We start from the raw sequence: 21,445 nt of genomic DNA on the forward strand, positions 1-21,445 counted from the left end.
GACCGACCGTTCACCACACAGTACAGGGGAACTTTTGACGTCCATTTCCCCTTCTCCTCTGCGTTCACTGTCGATGGGGCCGTTTGATCATCGCTGGTATGTTGTCTGGGTTAGAAGATACTTGATCACCGACCTCTGTGGTTGACGTCTGTGGATCGATAGGTTCTTTAGTCGTCTTCTCACTTGGGGAATTATCAGTGGGTGATACTGGCTGCCGCGCGACGGGATGGCGGGCTACGGCTTGCAAAGAGGCCATCGAGAAGAATTGACGGTCACACGTGGAGATCAACAAAGATTCAACTGGGGAACGAGAGTGAAGGATAGGACCGAGAGGCGCGCGGGGTAGGAAAGAATACCCTCGCAATTACCCCTCACTGATGACACGGTCACACACAGGTCGGCTTTATGACTGTACCTTTCGGGTGCATTTTAAGCGGCTCAAGAGTGACAACCCAGGAAGCACCATGCCCGTGGCTCTTTTGGATTTTTAGATTCCCGCTTCTGCCCCACACCCTTCATCCCCATGTCAACAACTGGAAGGTCCACAGAGCAAGAGCATAGGTGTTTTCTTGGACCATGGCGTCATTTAGACTAGCAGATCCTAGGACTACCACAGCAGCAGTTCGATCCTACAGTCTCAAAGTCGAAAAAGAAAGGCCAGAAGATCCTTTATCCCAAGCACTCGGTGCCACGGTTCAGCAGGCAGACCATCAACAAAGTATTCAACGTATCAAAGCACAGGAGTGGGTTAGCTGGCTCCAGAATGACTGCTCTAGGTATGTAAGAACATAAGGATATGCTAACCGTGCATCGATGTGTTCATACGTCTGAATTCACTAAATGTCCATACCAGTGATCCGATTTTTGATCCGTTAGAGCAACAGCGCAAAGAGTTGATTCGAGTCTTGCAAGAGTTTCAAAGACTCTTCGTCCCTCCAGGAGACGTAATATCCGGGATTACTCACTCGTCACTTCCTAGCATTGCAACATTGCAAGCGGCAGTCAATGACGCCCGTGTTGGATGGGAGGCCAAGCATGAGACTGGCATTGGCCTCGCCAGGAATCGGTTCCTCCGCTTCATGGAGACAATGGATGATCACTCATTCTTATTCAAGTTTGTTCCGACAGAGGACAAGTACATCAGCCTCCTCACCGGAGTCGTGGCATCGGTTGTCAAGGTACCTTACCCAGCACCACCCTCCATCGTAAGAAAGTACCTCATTTTCCTCTATCCTGTCTAGTCGACGCTAATGTACTGGTCAGGCCTCAGCGAACTACCAGAAGATTGCCGAGGGATTCTCACTTGCACTTGTGGAAATAAGGGAGAACCTGAGATTGGTGCAGAAGAAAACACAAGTGGCAAACACAAAAGAAATGCAGAGGCTTGTCGTGGCACTGTATGTTCAGGTCTTCAAATTTCTTTTGTCACGCCATTTCTTTTCTCCATAAACGGCACAAGAGATTTCTGGCCTCGTTCAACAAAGGATTTCATGACAAGACGGTAAAAGCCATGGTTGATGGTATCCCAAAGACAATCGGCGACATCCGCAACGAGGCGCAACACACTACTGAGCTCCGCATTGAGCACATGCATCAAAAGATGAACGACCTGGAGCCAATTTTGGCCAGGCTGTTACAGCCTGGAATCCAGACTCATGCGGACACACAGCAGCAGGTCAATGCGAAAGTTGCCGCAGCAGCACAGGGCTTCCAGAGACTGGGTGAGAATGCTGTGCATCAGCTCGAATGTGTTGAGGATCAGGTCACACACGGTAAGTTGGCTATTCTCTTTCATCCAAAACCCACAAATGGGCCGCAGCGCCTTGAGTGTGCCGCGGGGCCTCGAATCACTGTTGTCACAAAGAGTGCAGGTCCACTTTTGAGTTACCACCTCCATTGTGTCCTGATTTCCACCTGTCTAGGTAATGCTGCGCGTGGTATCCCACAATGGCGCCTTTGCTGCTGCGACTAATTCAACGAGTTCCAACGTCACAGACATCACTAAGCAGTCTCCACAGCAAAGCTCACACACCCTGCCCACTTTGACAGTTGACGAGTCAGCCAACAAGCCAGCCACGGCGAAACTTCCCGAAACAGGACAATCAACAAACCCTACGGAGGGTAAGACAGCCAGCACTTGCACAACTTAACTAACATCATCGTGGCCTGCGGAGACCACAATGTCCGACTGTTCGCGAATCCAACAATACGCCGAAGCCCTCAGACCATTTATCGAGAGTGACGAAGACTTCCAAAGAGCCCACCAAGAGCCAACCATGATCCCGCAAGAGGTCTATGAGCGGCTCAGCAGATGGATATCTGATTCTGCCTCCAAGATAATGTGGGTAGACGGCCCGGCGTTTTCCCCTGGCAGCACCGCGCTTTCCAAGGCGGCCTTGGAAGCCACCGACAAAGTCTTGAACGCTGGCATTCCTTGCATTTCATACTTTTGCAAGTCCCGCTCCAGCTTCGCCAGGAGTAACGCTGGCGGCAGTGGCGGCGGAAGTGGCAGCACACCAAGATTACGCCACAGAGATGCCGCAGTTATATCTCTCTGTTACTCCATCATCCGCCAACTCGCCTATGTTCTTCCCCTGGAAGGGCTCAAAGCAGGCAAAGCCCTCGACGCTAACCAATTCGAAAAGCTAAATGGAACTCTCCACAGCCTTCCCACCGCGTTGAACATCATCAAGGCGCTGTTCGAATACGCACCGCCCGTGATCTGTTTTGTCATCGACGGGCTTCAGGATGCAGGAGACAGGGACAGCATCAAGTACCTCTGGAATTTCATAATCCTATCGCGTGAGCAAAGGAAGGATTCCAGTCGGGTATGCAAGATCTTGTTCACGATTGATGGGCGGAGTGAAGTGCTGGATCGTGGCACAGAGGTGCGGGAGAGGGTGGATGCATCTAGGCTGGTGCAAGCCAGGGGAGGAAGATCATTCCCGGGTGGAGTTTACATCTAGGCTATCAAGACGTCAAAGAGCAGGACTCTTCTTTTATCGTTCGTTCTTTTTTATAGTTTGAGCTTCATCCCAGCATCAAGCATATTTTACCCCAGCTTAGGATGGATATTGTCCCAACTTAAAATAGACATTATCCCAGCGTAAGACCAAGATTCCCTGCTTTGAAAAGACAGTATCCCAGCAATAAAAAGACATTATCCTAGCTTCAAAGGGCATGATTCTTCTTTCGTTGCTTCGTTTTGGTCTAACGTTAGTTTTTATCCCAATATCCACCACACTTTACCCCAGCTTAGGATAGACATTATCCCAACTTACCCAAGAATAACATCATCAGTCTAGCTTCTCTTTAGCCTTTGCCGTAGTTATTGTCCAAAGCTTATTTCTCATCCCATTCATTTAATTCACAAATGTATTTATCGCATCATCCCAGCTTGAAAATCAACCTCATTTAAACTTTGCACTATTCTCCGGTACAAGAGCACATTACCTCTGTTAAGGACATTATCGCACTTAAAAGGACCATGTTTTATCCGAACTTGGTTGATGACCCTCAGCTGCTTCAGTCTACATGCCCGTGTGAGACGAATGTGCATAAATAATGGAAAAACAAACGCGAAAACTCGTACCCTAGCCATACGAGCCTACCAGTAGGCAGGGGGCCAATGGTGTAGCCGGGAATATGGCTACTCTGCTCTAAGCTGACATCAGTCAGCGTCCGCGCATCAAGCAAGGATGATTACATACGCAGTAGGATTAGGAGCGGTGAACACTCTCCCTCAAAGCCATTATACGATACGGTATCATCAACGCACTCAATACAACAGGCGTGATTCACTTGTCAGCAGCTAGAGCTACATCAACGTCGGTCTTCGACATTTGGGGTTGAATTTGACCTTTACGAGCCTCCGCTGTTGGTAGTGCTGACAGGAAACAACTATTTCGAAGGGGTAAAATTACACGAGAACGGGGCTAGAAGAAGTCCAATACAAAGTTGCGACTCGCTTAGGGGATCGTCACTGATGGAATACTGATCACAGACTTCAACCTTCCCAAAAAGGTATCATTCCCAAAGGCAGTTTGAATCCCTGAGCATTGTGAACGCAAGTATAAAGCACATTAAGTATAAAGCACATTGCCTCACCAACTTTTGTCTGGCTTCATCACTCTCTCCATCGACATCCTCCACAACTCTGTCTCCTCAGCCTTCAACAAAAAGCCTCCCTCGCCAAAATGGTCAGCGCCAAGTACCTCCTCCTCGCACCTACCAGCTGTCTCACCTTTATCGCCAACGGCAGCGTCTGGTGGCATACTTGCGGGTTAGTGTCATCTTATTCTATGACCTCATCAAGAATGCATCTGCTAACAGTGTTTTTAGCAACTACAAGTGTCCCCACACTGGCTCTTATGAGGGTTTCAGTGGTACCAGCCCCTGCATCAGGCTCGACAGCTCCATCCGCTCGATCGGGCTCACCCGCGTCGGCACCAAGTCGACCACTTGCAGCATCTTCTCTGACAACAAGCTGCCAAGACCAGAGGCAGAGCGTGGGCTCCAGTGGGACGTACTCTTGCACGGCGTTCAACCAGAACTCGGGGAGCATGAGGTGCTACTACAATGTCTAAGCGCTCGAGCCTGGGGTTGGAAGGTCAACTGAGAGGGCATAGATTCATGACACGATGTATCTGTGGGATGGTAGATTCGTGAGACAATTGTTGGTGAGAGACTGGGTCATCTTGTCCATTAGTCGACTCCTTGTGGCGATGCTTTATGGGCAAACATTGAGGCTCAGCAGTCATCGGACAGAAGCATCGTATACTGGTGTCGATATTCCTCTTCCTCTAGTAACTCTGGACTCTCCAAGACCTTCAGAAACTTCGCCTATCTTGCAGATCCCAATTGTTGTGATCGATTCCCATGCCAACCCCCCTAGTTACTCGTCTTAACCCATGAACCGAGTGATCCTTTGGGGCCACTGGCAACTCCCAATGGTCGTGGTCGACGCTGACTTCGACTCTTTGCACCGACATCCGCGCACTGTCCCTCACTGTGTTGTTTGCTAGTCCTGATGGGTACCAGTAACCACAAAGCCTATCAAATTCCGGTTCGTAAATTGGCATCTCCATGATTGGAGATTCGCTGGAATGTTTTAGAGGCAGCGGCCACTGGGTGGTCTTGTCCTTTTCTTTCTTGGCTTTTTTGTGATGATGGATCATCCAAATCACCAGAGAAACTATGATAGCCAGAGCAAGCATTCCCCCGGCTCCGGCTCCTGCGATAGCCCCGACTGGAGTTTGAGTCGTTGAGAAATCTTGGCGTGAGTCCGCTTGCTCTGTGCCATTGGGGATGTCTGGTAGCTTGCTAGGCGCGCTCCCTGGAGGTTCAGCGTCCGCATCTGTCACAAACAGGGCCCTCACCTGCTCGGAAGACCAGACAACCTTGTCCATACTTCTACACGTAGGACAGCATTAGCCTCTTCTCGCGATGGAACCAGTATTGCCTTTTGGAGATGACATGTAACTTGAAACTAACCCGTTCTGATACCACTCGTCCAGACTTTTAGCCCGAACATAATTCTTGGCTTTGGCGTCATATTTATCGTTCCAGGTTTGGGCAGTCATGTCAAAGAGTAGTAAGCCTTGTGGAGCTGCATCCACGGACTTGATTTTATCAGTGACGCCGCCGATACTGAGCACCTGATTTCCCATAGAGACACACGCACTGGAATAATTGAACTGTCAGTGCGGATTCATGGTGAATATTATTGTAAAGACCGACTGGAAGAATCGCGGCCCTGCCGGAGGAGTTGGAAACAGGGTCCACACGAAGCCTGGCAGGCTGAGAATGTAGGCATCATCGTAGTGGCTCTGCTGCGCTTCGTTCCGTCCTCCAAATATAAAGCTGTTAAACCATCAACGACTGTGTTACCAAAGTATTCTGGTTATTTGGCAGAATTTAAACTTACACATCATAACCAACACCTGCAACAGCGAAGCCGGTGACGCAAAAGTGAGCCCGGGGATAAGGCGGTATATCTCCTGTGGCAATTTGCCAATATCTTTCTCCTGTTTCCGGGTCGAAGAATGACAAGTTCCTAAAATCGAAGCCAGGCGAGTCTTCGAGGCTGACCTGTCGGTCGACATAAGACCTGTGGCCCCCCAAGACCAGTATCAACCCTTGGTGGCTTTTCGTGCCAGTGTTAGCCGGGATGAAGTGAGCCCTCGCCCCAATGAGTGTCTCGAATGGGCTTCTGTTGGAGCCCGCATCGTTGGCTGTGCCATTGCTGATCTCCTTAGTTCGCATGTCAAATGAGACCATGCCTGGGATGGCCTGAGTGTCTGTGAAACCCAGTTGTGTCCACCCCCAAACGGAACCTCCAATTAGAAAGCCTTTGTCGTCCGTGTTAGCATAAGCTCCCCTCTCTGGTGATAACAAAATTTTAAAGGCCTCCGGATTTGCAAAATCCTGGAAAAGTGACCAGCTCCCTCCCCCTCTGCCATCTGCGCTGAACTTCCACATCTCGGACCCGGTCACAGATCTTCCCAATGAGAAAACACCACCCCAAGAGTAGAATCCACCCGTTCCTTCCTTGTCTGTCCATATCATCGGCGCGTTTCTAGGAGCGTTGGGCTTTCCTATCGTCCGGATAGAGACGTCGCTTGTAGTCCAAGAGGTGGAGATGTCAATGGACAGTGTTGAGTTCACTAGGGTTGAATATTGAGATTAGACTGGTATTCCCGTCACCTGCTGGGGGAACAGTAGAGGCACATGGGGAGCTTACCTTGGTAAACTGGAGCCTCGTCTATTGTCCCGTTCTCGAACTGATTGATCTCACCCCCGTCGATGTAGACGTAATCACCAATCACTGTGGCGGCGACGTTCCATCTCCTGACGAAATCTTCAACTCGAGGTACATCAAGTCGTACTCCTTGAACTGCCGCTGGGATGGCTATCAAAACGAACCCAAATAAAGAAGCCAAACGAGCGGGAAACATGTTATCAAACGGCAAAAGTGAAAGAACAAGCAACAGGAGACCGCAAGTAGATGCAAATGAAGGTAAGACAACAAAGTGTGGTGGGTTTCAATTTTTTCATAATAACAGAGGGGTCTAGCCCACCTCAAAAGGGTCAGAGTTTCGAGATAGGGGCAAGTCAACTGCCGCCTAGCCATGGGGGCCATTTGAATAGTTGACCGTCCGGGTTGGGTCTGCCTAGGCCGGCCATTCCAGTTTGCGTCTCATTAATATGGCCAATCATGGCATGGACCACATCGACGTAACATCAATCTGTGGCTGTATCAATGAATGTCGGAAATATAATTCATGTCGCTGGTCTTGCATCGTTGCGGTTTACAGTGCTCGGGTTTGGAACCAATCAACCCTTTCTTCGCCCCTTATTTTCCATTCACACCCATCAAACCTAGGCCTCCAGGGAGTTTCAATGCCCCATGAACCAGGCAGATATCTTCCGTTATTTGGTTTTTAACCGCCCGGCTACCATGCAGGTTGCACGCTTCTCTCTGTTCGGTATCACCAGCCCGGACACCCTGAGACAACGAGGATGAGGCCACCCCAGTACTGTTACCAGTTGATTTGCCCAATTACCTACGCTAGAAACTATGAGTACCGATCTTGGAATGCAACCGGGTAACAAGAACTAGTTTCAACGTGGAATATCTCCGAGAGGCGAGCCGACCGCGAGCAAACGCGAGATGCGGGATAACTATTGGCTAGCGTACCAACTCCAAGACATCAGTGGCACAGCATCCGAGACAATGTAACAGCGTCTTGAAGCCAGCATGTTGATGGTATATGACGTCAGCGGGAATATGATAAAAAAAATATCGTTTCTGTGAACTAGGTCTCTTTTGCATCGTGAATGGGTCGCTTTGCGCAGCGCCGAAGAGACGGACAGAACAAAAAGCACACCAGGCGGAGAAGCGCTACTCAAAGAAGCCACGACTCCAAGAAGGGTCGACGGAGTCGGGCATTTCGCAGTTGAAGATGGATTTTGGCCCGGAAGTCTGTGCTTGGCTGGAAAGTGCTGCTGAATAGCGTAAAACTCAAAAAAAGTGTCGTGGCTGCTGTCAAAAGGCGCAGCGCTTTGACTGGCGTGGGAAATGGCAAATTCTTTCCTTGGTCTCGGCCCGGACTCCAGGACTCGGTCAGTTGCCGTGCTCCGGGGCCGTTGAGACATGTGGTGCTGTGATGCTACAGAATTTTCATCAAGGTCGTGGTTGTGGTAATCTTCGGTGTGGCTCAATGAAGGCTTAACCTACCTAAACATGGCCGTCTGAGTGTGCTCAAACAACACGCCCATCCCTCAACAACTGGTGACTCGGATGGTGTGAATCACCACCTATGGGCATCAATCTTGAGCGCTTCGAAATTTCAATTATGCAGTGTATTCGGCCTGCATACGAGCGCGGGAATGGTGTGGCCCCCAAACCCCGGAATCTCCGGCCTTGATACAGGGATCGTTTATAAGCGGCTTATGAATACACAGCTCCTGGGAACTCGGCGACCGAAGATTATTTCCGAGCGAGTCCTTTTCTATCCTATCTCAATCCTTCCACATCTGATTCATAACCGCCGAGCCTCGCCTTGGCTTCTTGGCCTTTCTCTCCAGCCAAGGACACTTTTGTTTACTTTTCCAGAATGGCTGTCCGATTATACCCGGGGGGTGACGTGAAAGCCAACCTCACAGACAGCGAAAGCCTCAGAACCCCATCCCTAGTTCGTGGCGAGACCAAGTCGCCATCATTACAACCACCACCCCACCAACAACCACCTGCACCTCCAAGACTGGGTCAAGCTGACTTCCCAGAAGGCGGCGCCCGCGCCTGGCTGACTGTCAGCGGTGCATCAGCCTGTCTGTTTGTCTCGTTTGGCTGGGTCAACTGCGCTGGTATTTTCCAGTCGCATTACCAGGCCAATCAGCTCAGCAACTACACACCATCGGAGATCTCATGGATTTCCGCGCTGCAGATATTTTTCATGATATTTTCTGGAATCTGGGTGGGGAGAATCTTTGACAGCCATGGCCCAGCGGCTTTGCTTCTTGTGGGGAGTTTTATGCATGTGTTTGGGATGATGATGATCAGTTTGTCGACGACGTATTATCAGATTCTTCTCAGTCAGGCAATATGCTCGGCGGTTGGGGCGTCGATGGTGTTTTTCCCCGCTTTTACTTGCGTGAGTCGCCAGCACCTCCCGAGATGTTTATGCAATCATCACCAACTGACACATACCTCAGGTCTCGACATGGTTTCTCAAGAAACGCGGTGCAGCAATGGGTCTTGTCGTCTGTGGCTCCTCCATCGGCGGTGTCATCTTCCCTGTCATGTTGATCAACCTCATCCCCAAAGTCGGATTCCCCTGGGCAATCAGAACATGCGCCTTTCTCGTCCTAGCCCTCCTCATCTGGGCCAATTTCACAGTCCGTACGCGTATCCCACCGGTGAAGCGTCCCTTTGAGTTCAAGGCCTTCCTCGCACCTTTGAGAGAGCTTCCATTTGCTTTATTGACTGCCGGAATTTTCTTCTTTTATTGGGGCATGTTTGTCCCGTTCACCTTCATTGTTGTTGAAGCTCTTGCGGGTGGCATGTCAGAGAATCTCGCCAGCTATCTTGTGCCCATTTTGAATGGTGCTAGGTTTGTACCCTCCTCCATCCACTGAACAGTTGCAATATGCCAACATTTCCCAGCATCATCGGCCGAACAATACCTAACGCCATGGCGGACAAGCTTGGCCATTTCAACGTCATGATTGTCATGGCGGCCTTCACCAGCGTTCTCATCCTCGCTGTATGGTTACCTTCCTCAGGCGACGCGGCCATCATCACGTTTGCCGTGCTGTTTGGCATCGGTTCAGGTGCTGGCATTGGTCTTACTCCCGTGTTGATTGCTTCCATATCCCCCATCCAACAGATCGGTGCCCGCACCGGCACAGCTTTCAGCATTGCTTCGATTGCGGCGTTGACTGGGTCGCCAATCGGTGGTGCTATCCTGACATCTGCAAACGGTGCGTTTCAAAGCACAAAGATTTTCGGTGGTGTTGCCTGTGCCGTGGGTACTTTGCTGTTTATTGCTGCACGGGTTGCTTTGGTGGGCGTAAAGCCCAAGAAGTTCTGATGAGATGATCTTTTCTTTATCAGTAACTATATCTGGGAAGGAAACTCTTTTCAGTGTATTATATACTTTGTTTAGACTCGTTTAATAATGACGTCTGAAAACAGTTTCTATCATGCACTTGCCATTTGTCTTCACATAAGTTGTCCAGGAGTAAGACCACCTCACGTTCCAAACTCAGAGAACAACAATATAACCACGGTCAATGTCCCGGTGCCTCCAGCCGGGCGTATCTCCCAAGAAAGCCAGCTGGAATATCTCAAGAAGGAACAGGCCTGTTTCCTGCAAGCTATGACAGTCCACTGTATTTGCGGAAGGGACCATGGAAGGTGTCTGGTTGTTGTGATCCTCAGTGTCCCACAAGGGTTGGAGCAGGAGAACCACAGAGTTCTTGAAGCAAGTTATCAGGGAGACAGCAAGGCTTCACATAATCTGGATCTGTCCAATTGTGCGTGTAGGCATACCAGAGGATACGATTACAAAAACGAAATTCATTTGAGAGCACGCTTCACCTACTTCCTAGACGGCCACCTTCTCACCCAGCGCATGTTTCTCCTGATGTCGCCTCCTTCCTATCCTCCCTACGAGCTTTCCCAGCTGAATTGCCAGTGACAATGACCTCATACAGTGTTGATCTAGAGCCCTGGACGAAAGTGGAGGTCCCATCACTTCCGCCAGCAGCCAATGAGGGATACTGCAAAGAGCCCAGGCCAGAGAAAGAGGGCAAGTGGAGAACTCCTTAAACTGCGGCTGCCGTCAATTGTTAGCACATGACGGCCCGGGCCATGCTCCTTCCCTCAGATGCCCGTCCCGTGATGCCTCGAATATCAGATGGCCACTCCTTGATGGTATTTTCATGCTTGAAGATGCCGCCAATGCCATGAATGGCCGGATATTCGGAAGCGATGAGAACCAGGAAGACGGTCCCGTGGCTTTGTCCTTGCCAAAGACAGTATCGAACGGAGCCAAAAAGTCGGAAACCACTCGCCAACCTTGGATCACGAGAACGTCAAGAAGCAGAGTTTTCATCATCACTCCGTCTTCGATTGATTTCGTGCCCGTGGCCTCTACTCTCCATTTTCGGGACCCACCAGCGTGCTTGTGATCTCCCAAGAGACAGGTATATCTTCCACACTTGTCCTCCGACTTGCCATCTCCTCCCTCTCCCAAACTACCGACAACCAATGACAATCTTGCAGCTACACGTCAACTTCAATCTCGCAACTCAACACTGAGAACTCGAACCACTTCCATCATCATGCAGCTCACCAAGCCCACCGTCACCCTTGTTGGCCTCTTCACAGCCGCCATTCAGGCCGCCCCCACCGTCCCCGAGACTGGGGTTGCCCCTCCCTCTGCCGACTCTGGCTACACCGAAGTCAGCGACGGTGTCTGGTACAAAAACAAGACCGACTTTTTCAAGGGCGACAGCTTCTGCAACTCTGATTATGAATACTGGAACAAAACTTCGGAGAATTCCCCTTTAGTCCTTGACTGCTGGCACATGTACAACAACATCAAGGAACCAGGCAATTGGTATGTCTTATTGCATCCCCACATTCTGATTGATAGATTGATTGATTGACGCTGACGCTCGGCGATATGATGCAGGGTCGGCGCCGGGGGCCACAAAAAGCTCATCAGCAAGGACTCGTGTGCGTATACGACGTGGGCCGAACACAACGGTCTATTATACACGCTCGGCAATGAGGACCTCCGCCTCACGATCAAGAAGGCGATTCAGAAGTTTGGCACTCTGTTCCCTGGCGAGAAGGACTACAAGATCGGGGCTTATGGCAAGCTGCGTTGCCAGGCGCTTGTGATCAATTGGGAGATTTCTCAGAACTCGTGATTGGCAGAGGGGAGGAGCATTGGGATGATGGTACTGTAGCGTGGTGGATAGCAGGCGATCTAGGGTGAAGGGAGTAGATCGCTTAAAAGTATCTTCGGTTCATGACAATGCGATTGTCTGATCTCTTTCTGGTGCATTCTTAGATGAGTGGATTCCATGAAGCAGTGTTTCTGTTGTGTTGGCACGCAAGGTACTGTGAAGTTCATGGGGACTGTGCCGCATCTCGTTCTATATCTTACCAAGATGATTGACCACGGTCCACGCCCTCTCGTCCGTGGCCAGTTTCCGTAAAGAAATCTTGTGATTCCATGCACCTAGCAGAAGTAATCCACCGAAAAAGACCAGAAGAACAAAACAGACCAATCCCTACAACAAAGCAAATGTTGTGAGATTGAGACCGCTCTGTTGTAGTGCTTCCTCCGACATCCTTGGATCAAAATTAACCAGGTCACCAGTGGTAATATTTCTGAATCTCTCGGAATAATACGGGTCGTCGGGCGTTCGATCGTTGCCGACCCGCTCCCATTGTGGTGGCAGTTGACCCAGGCGTGGATCATCATCTGTTGTGCGCTTGGTATTGAAGTTGTAGTATCGATACGCGTTCTGGTGTCCATTTTGGTCGAGTAGTACTTGCACAGACCAGCCTACTGGGAGTGGTCCGAGGAGAGCTGTTGCATCATGTAATCCATACACCATGGACTCGCCAATAAAGCGATACTTTCCATCTCCGGCATTACGTAGTATCACAGGGGCATCGAAGCCCAGGAAGACAGCGATGATGTCTCCTATTCATACGAATCAGCTTCACACATTTCAAGGTGATTGGATGGGTAGGAAATGCATAGCTACCATTTCTCATCCCCTTGGGACCTGGCCCTACTAGACCATTCGTTGTGTAGAAGAGTTTTCTCTGGAAATTAAAGGTCTTGACTGCGTCAAGGATATAAGTGTCAACAATCTCATTCCTTTCGATAGGCCCCTCTCCGCATATGAGAGTGTCGCGGCAATACTCTGTCCACTCATGAACTGTTGTATAGTAATGATTCCACGGCACCCTGTTTCTGGATATCATGCCATAACGACTCAGGGTCCAGGAAAACCCTTCCAGAAATGTTCCGCCGCCAGGATAGGAATTCTCAACCATGCCGCGGAGCTGCCACCTTCTCACAACCTGCAGGTCCCCCTTCATCGTGTCTGCCACCTCATCACGCACAACAGCAACTTCACCTGCATGCACGCCGCACACCTCTAGTACATGTGGAGGAATAAAGCGCGTCACTGAACGGGTCATGCCCGAAGAGAACTGCCCACGCCTGGACAGAGACCGAAACGGGCGCGTTCTGAGATCAGGAACCCATGTTGGTATGCCCTCGGTTGCCGAGACGTCGTCTCCCAAGCCCGAACATCCAACAAGAGGTTTCGGACGACCAACTTATTCCATCTGGGCGAGAGCAAACACCTTGTACACTTCGGCCGCCGAGAGCGAATAGTCGACCTTGACACGTGCAGGTAGAGACGCTGACAGGAGTCCCAACAATCCGTAAGCCCTATCCGACGGGTTCGAGCATTCACGATCGTCAAAACAAACGCACAACTCGCGACAGCGGATCAGGCAGGGTTATACTCGGCCAACCGCCTAACATGTCCCATCCTGTCGCGAAACTCGGCCGATGGCAAGCTGTTCTTGGTGGATAGGCATATGATCGCGCGACGCATCGCAGGTCATGGTAGTATCTCGTCACCACACTGCACCGCCGCGCGAGAGGAATGGACCAGCGTGATCTCCTGCAGGATCCACACCCGTGTGACCCAGTCGCGATGGAAGAGAGCCTGCAGCGCGGCCCATATTCTCTCGTCGTAGGGTAGGTCGCCCTTTAGTAGGTGCCAGTTCAACGTCCCTCGCTGTACACTTCCCGGCTAGCTGATCTGATGCATGATCCGGAGGATATCAACTTGCTCGCGGAGGAAGCTGAGGGTGGAGAGCGCGTGGTTGCTGTCGTCTGCTTCAGGGCCTAGCCATACAGCGAGACGGTTTGCAAGACGATAAATATCGGCCATCCGCTGGACCTGTATGTTGAGCTCTTTCTCATCTTTTTGGTTGATGCAAATGGCATCTATCCACAGTTTTCTTGTCGCGCGGGTGTGGAGCGGTCGACGGAGCTGACGCAACGCCGTCGCCCAAGTATTGCGTCACACTGAGCTTGCCGCGTGCTCCAGCCACGTCGAAGTAGTTTCTAACCAAGATGAAATCGGCTTCGGTTGCGGAACCCTAGTGAGGAAAGAGCCTCATACAAGGGAGCGCCAGGGACGGAGGGGCCACAAACTCTGGAGGCTTGAAGTCAAGATCGCTGGGGTGTTCCCAGGTTGTGTCGACATAAAAAGTCTTCATGGTTGTAAATGAAACGGCCTTCCATAGTCTCGTAAACTGTCCAGTCGGATGGAAGCGACTTTTGCACTTGCTCCAGGGTTGCCTTTTGGGATGAAATGGTGAGGTCTTCCCCGATGTAGCTTGGAAGAGAGACATGTTCGCTATCTATCCGCATTGTCTCCTCCCTATCACCTGGTAATAGATGAACGATGCGAATGTCATGAGATGTATCTTGTAGAGGACAATAGCCAAATTTTGGGATCGACGCCGAGGCCTCGCCGTTCGAGAGTTGGGGTTTCTTCCTGGGAAGGGTGCTGGGTATTGAGGATGCATGTACGCCATATTACAGACGTTCTGGCTGATCATGAAGAGGAATGGATACCGCTGAACATCTCTCTGGAAGAGGCATATGGTGGATTATCCACCTTGTCCAGCCACTTGATTGCGGTCCTCAACAAAAGGTTCTCAGCAGGTCTCGCAAAACTTCAGGAAATCGCTGAAGACGTCAAATATTTGAGTTATGCTCACCGGAACCAATTGCAAGCGGGTCTAGAAAACTTACAAACCAGCACCGGCAATGTTCAATTTGACCTTGATATCATGGTCATTGGACCAGAGTCAGAAAGCGAAGAAATCGCCAGAAGTCTGTCTGCGCACAGCCTGTACTTGCAAGAGCCCTATTTCATGCTTGAGCAGTACCCCTACCGCAATCTGCAGTACCTCGAAATTGAACACTATGAGCAACAGCCCTCTCTAGATACGGAGCAATGTCTTGATCATCGGCAGTCAAGATGAAAATGTCGATACCTCGGAGCCGTCGCATCTGGAGATGATCCTAGCTGCAATTGACAACCTACCGGAGAATAGCAGGCTCGGTCCGCACAGGTAGACTCGCGCATACACACGCCACTACTAGAGTATATCCGCCCGGGTTACACCACTCCTAGTCTATGTAACTGCCCGAGTGGTAGGCATCAAAGCAAGGCAGTAGACTTCATCATCGGCAGGGAAAATGGTGACCACACCAAGGTTACATCTTTGAGGAAGGAAACGGAGGAAGGCCGTTCTTCAATGCAGGTTCGGGGTCCCATGTTACCTTTGTTGCACTTTACTCATTATGAATGCAGATTCCAACACGTCATTACTGGCTCCAAGAGCCCGTCTGCAGATGATGTTCCGGGTGGCCCACTGGGTGGAGAGATGGGCTTGGGGAAACCACTCAGCATGATCTCTGCCGTCGTCACGGCCATGTCATGCACCGAGAGCTATGCAAGGTCAACCCAAACTAGATCAGGGGTTACACCAACCCTCTCCACACTTGTGATAGTGCCATCTTCGCGTAAGCCGCATTGATACCAGCACCAAGAATCAGGAAAACTAACAGCAGCAACCAGTTCTTTTGGAAGGATGGGTTGAAGAGATAGAAAAGTGAGTTTCACCTGATTGCGCCACCAAAGTCTTTTGCAGTAGCCAGTATGACAGCTACTCGCTGGGCCTAAAGAATCGGCCGTTTCGTTGTCAGCCGGTTCTGTAGGCCCAAAGAGCATGCGCATTTGCGCTCCGGGGATGCCTCTTCCTTCATCTTCTTCATCTTTTCATCATCTATTAGTGTTACCGGCCGTGATAGTCGCTCACAGACACCTTAGGCATGTCAAACCTGGCGTCATCACCCACTACAAGTGTCATGGGCCTGACAGGCGGCTGAATCCGTCCAATTTGCCATCAGTGGTAATATCGACATACGGAACAGTGAGCACAGAGACCACACGCGCCAAGAGTATTTTGAGACAGATACACTGGTATCGGATAGTTCTGGACGAAGGTAAGTCCTGGACACGGCCTCGTGCCTAAGCTTCCGCAAACTCCACAACTAACCCTCAAACTAGCACACATCATACGTAACTGGTCCACCAAGCAGTTCCGGGCCATGAACAGCCTATCATTCCATATTCGATGGTGCATGACCCGCACCCCGGTGCAGAATGGCGTTGGCGATATCGGGTCACTAGTTCGGTTTCTTCGTGTCCCAGTAATGGGAGACGTCACCAACTTCCGGAAGCACATCCTAGACAAGACCAAACTCACCTCTCTCGAGTCATCAAGCCATGACTTTGACAACCTGCGCCTTCTCCTATCTTCTATCTGCCTGAGACGAAACACCTCTGTCCTACAACTGCCAGGGGTCAAATACGAATGCCGAGGGCCGCACTTCAGTGCGGTGGAAAAGGAGGCACATACCAAGCTCATTCTCGCTTGCCAGAAAGCCATTGATTAGTCTGATCTCGGCAACCCAAACAAAGCTGTTGCGTTTCAGAAAGGACTTGGTTCGGAGTCTTCAAACGGAGTACTTGAATCACTTCTCCGGCTCCGTCTTTTCTGCGATCGAGGGCTAGCTTTGGGACCGCCCAAGGGGTGACTCCCCTCGACACTCGATGAGGCTCTCAGCCTTCTGCAGCAGAAGGGCATCTTGAGATGCGGGGACTGCGGTAACGACAAAATGGCCGCCGGGATGGAAGGTACCCATCTGACCAATTGCCACGCGTTGGTATGTTCTGAATGCCCCATCAAATTTCACGATAGAGCTGCTTGAGAGTCGCTCGTCCAGTGGCGTCGGTGGGACCTGTCCATCCTGTGGAGAATATGACAATGGCGAGAACCTCCTACCGAACCAGCAATCGGTCAGCTCAAATAGCATAGGGGCCGACGTCCCGTGCCCGTCAAAACTCGAGGCATTGATGGAAGATCTTTGCAAGATGGCGCGGCACGAGAAGAGGTATGTCCCGACCCTGTTACAACGCTACCAGATCAACCGCTAATCCACTCAGTATCGTATTTTTTTCGGATGAAATTTCTTGACCTTGTCGAGAACCTCCTCAAGAAACACGATATCGCCTTTCGACGCGTCGACGGCTCGAGATCAAAGAACGACAGGAGGGCTTCGCTGTACGACTTTCGAACGAAAGATGTGCCGGTGCTCTTGATGACATTCAGAACGGGATCGATGGGGTTTGAACACGACCTGTCACCTTGAAACCTTGAACACTTGCTGTTAGCTAACACTCATTCAGGCTCAACGACCTGAACATGGCGCGCCGCGTCCAAATCCTCGAACAGCAATGGAACCCGTCTGTCGAGAACCAAGCTATCGGTCGCGTGTCGCGGTTCGGCCAGACGAGAGAGATGACGGTGATTCGATATGTGATGAAGAAGAGTATCGAAGAGGTGAGTGATTTCAAGCCGTTGTTTGAGTGCACTCAGGGTGATGCTGATACGCCGTAGGCTGTGGAGAGCAGACAGTTCCTCAAGCTCAAACTCGCATTGGGTGTGGTCTGCACGAAGGAAAGGGGACGAATGTGAAAGCCCAGCAGGCAAGTCAGGCGCGAAGGATTGCCTCATATTTGCACCAGTTCTTGACGCAGATCATGATGTGATACGAAGTAGCGTGTTGGATGCGCTGGAGACAGAGAACAGCTAACCTGCTGGATGGCAATAGCTTCAGGGGTGAGACGGGAACGCTGAAGTCTAGGATGACTCCCTGCCCTCGGCACGCATTGTGCCTCTCGCCCAGACGCGTCCGCGCGTCGCCTGCAATAACCCTAACGGACACTATACTTCCCGCACATTCCAGCGTCCAACCCTGAAACATCCCGTGTTCTTCCAGACAGCAATCACATCATGTAGAACAGCACTAACCACATTCTCAACTCATCCTTCTTCTCTCTTTTCTCACCAAGCAACCACCGACCTCCCAACCGTCATTCCTCCCCACCGACTTCCCCGGATTTTCCTTCAGCGGAGCAGCAGTTAGAAAGCGGGCCGCGCACGATTTCCGATTTCCCCAGACGCCAAGTCACATCGACCCCGCAGCTTTCGCGATGCATGACAAGGATCAGTGGAGGATTGCCGAGGCTCTAGGACATTGGCAGGAGGGAGGGGTTTGACATCTGATTCTGGAAACAGAGAACGGAACATCTATGCGCTCTGTCGGTAGATTCGGTGGCTGGACACTCACTAGTATGGCTCCTGATGGTAGCTTTGGTGGCTGGACTAACTTGACAGCCTACCCGGCCATAGGACAGCCCAGAGCATCTGGAACAGAGTTGAAGTCAAAACTGCGATTTTGGGCCTGATCCCTATCTTCTCAGGTTGACGGCAAATTAGAGATACGGAAAGCAGCACAAAGTCAAGCATGTGGATCGGGGGAACTTCCGGTTTTGTCTGCTTGGTGGTCAGAATCAGCAGTCACACTGGGTTTGTGAGAACAGTTGTCTTTGCGGGGAAAGGGATGTTTTGCGATCTTGGCTTGTGAGTTACCCTGGAGCGAGGTAGTATCATGGAGTACCAACCACTCGATGTTACTCATCACTACCACCCGAGCCGGCCTGCTTGGGAGCAAAGCCAGATGTTAATACTCATGGGCATCGTCCTACCTCTGGTGTACTTCAGGCTAACAACAACCCAGAGCCCAGAAGGATGAAGCCATGCGCATGCCCACCTGAAATTCAAGCATGTGTCTCGAGAAGATGCCGATGATATTGCTTGAAGACCAACATTCAATATTCCCACCCATGACGCACTTTTGCCCTGCACGGTACAGGTTATTTCTACACACTAGAAGATTGCATGATGACCCTTCTGGCAAGTTCCTGCATGTTGGGCTGCAGAGGTATCTCGGTGTCACCCTCCACGAGACAGCAAGTCCGGGGAAACAGGGCTCGTCGTTCTCCACAGCCATCTCAGGAACGAATGAAATCCTTGATATACATCTATCGCAAGCATCTACAGCCTCTGGTTTAATCTACTACTAATATTGCTGCGGGCCAAGACGTGGTACATGCGGAGAAGCTCGTGATGGCTGCTTGCTGCTCCGCTGTCAGAACCAACAGGCGGAAAGACCTTGAGGCCTGGTATAAAAGCTCTCAACCCTGATCACGCCATTCAAGAAGAAGAGTCTTTGGTCACCCCCTCCTTTCATTTGCAGGTTTCATAGGGACCTGGGCTATGATGGTATCTTCTACCGCAACTGTGCCCATTCTCTTGGCAGCAGCAAGCGGCGTCCTCGCTCTTGTTCCCACTCCCGTTCTTCAGCACAATGGCCGATCCGAAATCACACCCGGTCCGTCCTGCGGCGAGTTCCCCTGCGGCTCAGAACTAGCAGCCATCCCCAGCTGTGCCATCCCTTGTATCGAATCAGCGGGCTTGGGTCTAGGCTGCGCGACGGCCGACTACGGATGCCAGTGTGACAACCTCGACGCCCTTCAAGGAGCTGCAGTCAACTGTGTCATCGACGGCTGTGGTGGTTTCGACAATGCTATCCCGGTGGTGTACTCTGCTGTGGCCATGTGCCGGTGTGTGGGCTCCAACAGCCCCCTGCCTACACCCTGCCCATCGACCACCACCACAAGCGAGGAGCCAGTCATCACCGAGGCTCCCTGCGGTGACTTCCCTTGCTCCGCCGAGCTTGAAGCCATTCCCAGCTGTGCTATACCATGCATTGAGAACTCGGGCGAGAAGTTTGGTTGCGGCAGGACAGAATACGGCTGCCAATGCCAGAACCTAGATGCCATCCAAGGCGATGCCGTACTGTGCGTTATCGATGCTTGTGGTGGCTTCGACAATGCTATTCCCGTCGTGTACTCTGCCGTGGCCATGTGTCAGTGTGTAGCGAGAAACACGCCGCTGCCGACTGCTTGCCCGACGACGAGCACTGTGGGGATTACGTCGACAGCTGAGACGTCGACTGAGGAAACCAGCGCCGTTGAGACCTCCACCGTCGAGACCAGCACCGTTGAAACCTCCACCGTCGAGACCACCGCTGTAGAGACATCCACCACCGAGACCTCGACGGTCGAGGCATCCTCCACCCCGACGTCTGACTGCCCCGAAGAATCGACCACCTTGGACATCTCTACACCGTCTACACCCTCCATCACCACACCCTCTATCGTCACCACCACCACAGCAGTAATCTGCCACACCCCCTGCGCTGGCCAAGCATCCGCCATTCCCGTCTGCGCAACGGCCTGCATCGAGTCCGCCGGTGGTGCCGTCGGCTGCGAAAGGGGTGACCACAATTGCCAGTGCGCGTCGAGCGATGCCATTCAGGCGACTGCTGTCAACTGTGTGCTTGGGGCTTGTGGGGGTATTCCTGGAGCGGTGAAGGTTGTTGAGTCGGTTGCTGCTATGTGCGGGTGTGTTAGTGCTAGCCGGCTGAGTTCTTGTGAGACGACTACGAAGACGATTACGGTTGGGGATGGTAATGATGGGGGGTTTGTAACTACTCCTGCTGGGGGGAGTCAGCCTGGGAGTGGGTTTGTGAGTGTTACTAAGACTGGGGGTGGTGGTGGAGGGCCGGTTGAGACGTCTCAGCCTGCAGATGGTGGTGATGGAGACGGTGGTGATGGAGATGGTGGTGATGGAGATGGTGGTGATGGAGATGGGAATGGGGACAGTGATGGAGGTGATGGCGATGATGGTGGTGACGGTGGTGATGGATCCGGAGATGACGACGAGCCCCAAGGCCCTACAACAACCACCTCACGACCACCTGTCGTCACCGCAGGCGCCTCTTTTAATACTCGTTTTAGTGGCGCTTCAGGCTTCAGTGGTCTCCTGATGATGTTGGCAGCTTTTGTGTAAGCCAGTCGACCAGTGATGATCGACTGGTAGATATTTCGTAGAAATCCCTGCCACTCTGATGGAGGGAAAATCGACATTGATTCCTCTAATCCGAACATACCTCGTTAAATTTCCTGTGTTCGTGATCCAAACATTGCCATGTATTAGGGCATTCAGCCGCAGAAATTGTCATGGTCATCCGACCTTTGGTTGATGTCCCGGAGCTTAGATGCCAAAGCAAAGTTGGTTAGGTCCGTTGGGCAACGTCACGGCTTGACAGCAATCAGTTCACCCGCAGCAACATGATTATCAACAGCAACATGATCATCAGTAGCTGCCAGGTTATGAGCAACAACCAAGCAACGGGCAACACCCAGGCTGCCAGCAGCAAACCCTCCATCAGCACCAACAAGCCCATGGGCAGCCGTCTGTCTATCAGTACCAAACATCCAATCACCCGCAGCAGCCAGCCCACGGGCAGCAACCTGCCTACCCACAGCAACAACCTTTTCCCTG

The 21,445-nt window shown here is 51.4% G+C and overlaps 11 protein-coding genes across 11 annotated transcripts; 8 read left to right on the top strand and 3 right to left on the bottom strand.

Moving 5' to 3' along the window:
* Nucleotides 1–576: 576 nt before the first annotated feature.
* On the top strand, nucleotides 577–1,827 carry QC762_510570 (uncharacterized protein; the record flags this gene model as incomplete). The annotated part of the gene is made up of 5 exons (XM_062891463.1): nucleotides 577–776; nucleotides 854–1,205; nucleotides 1,264–1,397; nucleotides 1,462–1,772; nucleotides 1,820–1,827. 5 exons carry the CDS (start codon nucleotides 577–579, stop codon nucleotides 1,825–1,827), a joined length of 1,005 nt encoding a protein of 334 aa, XP_062742909.1.
* A 353-nt stretch (nucleotides 1,828–2,180) lies between these two features.
* Nucleotides 2,181–2,966, top strand: QC762_0088710 (uncharacterized protein; the record flags this gene model as incomplete). The annotated part of the gene is made up of 1 exon (XM_062884037.1): nucleotides 2,181–2,966. The coding sequence occupies one exon, from the start codon at nucleotides 2,181–2,183 to the stop codon at nucleotides 2,964–2,966; it is 786 nt and encodes a 261-aa protein (XP_062742910.1).
* An 868-nt stretch (nucleotides 2,967–3,834) lies between these two features.
* On the top strand, nucleotides 3,835–4,823 carry QC762_0088720 (uncharacterized protein). The gene is made up of 3 exons (XM_062884038.1): nucleotides 3,835–3,944; nucleotides 4,004–4,282; nucleotides 4,342–4,823. Exons 2-3 carry the CDS (start codon nucleotides 4,197–4,199, stop codon nucleotides 4,616–4,618), a joined length of 363 nt encoding a protein of 120 aa, XP_062742911.1. The 5' UTR covers nucleotides 3,835–3,944; nucleotides 4,004–4,196; the 3' UTR covers nucleotides 4,619–4,823.
* On the bottom strand, nucleotides 4,744–5,669 carry QC762_0088730 (uncharacterized protein; the record flags this gene model as incomplete). The annotated part of the gene is made up of 2 exons (XM_062884039.1): nucleotides 4,744–5,412; nucleotides 5,494–5,669. The coding sequence occupies 2 exons, from the start codon at nucleotides 5,667–5,669 to the stop codon at nucleotides 4,830–4,832; spliced, it is 759 nt and encodes a 252-aa protein (XP_062742912.1). The 3' UTR covers nucleotides 4,744–4,829.
* Nucleotides 5,670–5,699: 30 nt separating this feature from the next.
* QC762_0088740 (uncharacterized protein) lies at nucleotides 5,700–8,279 on the bottom strand (the record flags this gene model as incomplete). Its single annotated transcript, XM_062884040.1, has 4 exons — nucleotides 8,240–8,279; nucleotides 6,743–8,112; nucleotides 5,927–6,665; nucleotides 5,700–5,862 (listed from the first exon to the last, which is right to left on the bottom strand). The coding sequence occupies exons 2-4, from the start codon at nucleotides 6,954–6,956 to the stop codon at nucleotides 5,700–5,702; spliced, it is 1,116 nt and encodes a 371-aa protein (XP_062742913.1). The 5' UTR covers nucleotides 6,957–8,112; nucleotides 8,240–8,279.
* A 48-nt stretch (nucleotides 8,280–8,327) lies between these two features.
* QC762_510550 (uncharacterized protein) lies at nucleotides 8,328–10,103 on the top strand. Its single transcript, XM_062891462.1, has 3 exons — nucleotides 8,328–9,155; nucleotides 9,217–9,614; nucleotides 9,668–10,103. Exons 1-3 carry the CDS (start codon nucleotides 8,619–8,621, stop codon nucleotides 10,092–10,094), a joined length of 1,362 nt encoding a protein of 453 aa, XP_062742914.1. The 5' UTR covers nucleotides 8,328–8,618; the 3' UTR covers nucleotides 10,095–10,103.
* A 346-nt stretch (nucleotides 10,104–10,449) lies between these two features.
* On the top strand, nucleotides 10,450–12,056 carry QC762_510540 (uncharacterized protein). The gene is made up of 2 exons (XM_062891461.1): nucleotides 10,450–11,627; nucleotides 11,703–12,056. Exons 1-2 carry the CDS (start codon nucleotides 11,350–11,352, stop codon nucleotides 11,941–11,943), a joined length of 519 nt encoding a protein of 172 aa, XP_062742915.1. The 5' UTR covers nucleotides 10,450–11,349; the 3' UTR covers nucleotides 11,944–12,056.
* Nucleotides 12,057–12,309: 253 nt separating this feature from the next.
* Nucleotides 12,310–13,132, bottom strand: QC762_510537 (uncharacterized protein; the record flags this gene model as incomplete). Its single annotated transcript, XM_062891460.1, has 2 exons — nucleotides 12,310–12,728; nucleotides 12,793–13,132. The coding sequence occupies 2 exons, from the start codon at nucleotides 13,130–13,132 to the stop codon at nucleotides 12,310–12,312; spliced, it is 759 nt and encodes a 252-aa protein (XP_062742916.1).
* A 2,403-nt stretch (nucleotides 13,133–15,535) lies between these two features.
* QC762_510533 (uncharacterized protein) lies at nucleotides 15,536–16,586 on the top strand (the record flags this gene model as incomplete). The annotated part of the gene is made up of 3 exons (XM_062891459.1): nucleotides 15,536–15,585; nucleotides 15,958–16,133; nucleotides 16,198–16,586. The coding sequence occupies 3 exons, from the start codon at nucleotides 15,536–15,538 to the stop codon at nucleotides 16,584–16,586; spliced, it is 615 nt and encodes a 204-aa protein (XP_062742917.1).
* A 567-nt stretch (nucleotides 16,587–17,153) lies between these two features.
* On the top strand, nucleotides 17,154–18,252 carry QC762_510532 (uncharacterized protein; the record flags this gene model as incomplete). The annotated part of the gene is made up of 3 exons (XM_062891458.1): nucleotides 17,154–17,317; nucleotides 17,380–17,533; nucleotides 18,046–18,252. The coding sequence occupies 3 exons, from the start codon at nucleotides 17,154–17,156 to the stop codon at nucleotides 18,250–18,252; spliced, it is 525 nt and encodes a 174-aa protein (XP_062742918.1).
* Nucleotides 18,253–19,312: 1,060 nt separating this feature from the next.
* Nucleotides 19,313–20,950, top strand: QC762_510530 (uncharacterized protein; the record flags this gene model as incomplete). Its single annotated transcript, XM_062891457.1, has 1 exon — nucleotides 19,313–20,950. One exon carries the CDS (start codon nucleotides 19,313–19,315, stop codon nucleotides 20,948–20,950), a length of 1,638 nt encoding a protein of 545 aa, XP_062742919.1.
* Nucleotides 20,951–21,445: the final 495 nt, after the last annotated feature.

Source organism: Podospora pseudocomata, chromosome 5 (assembly GCF_035222375.1).
Source record: "Podospora pseudocomata strain CBS 415.72m chromosome 5, whole genome shotgun sequence".
Classification (NCBI taxonomy): Eukaryota; Fungi; Ascomycota; class Sordariomycetes; order Sordariales; family Podosporaceae; genus Podospora; species Podospora pseudocomata.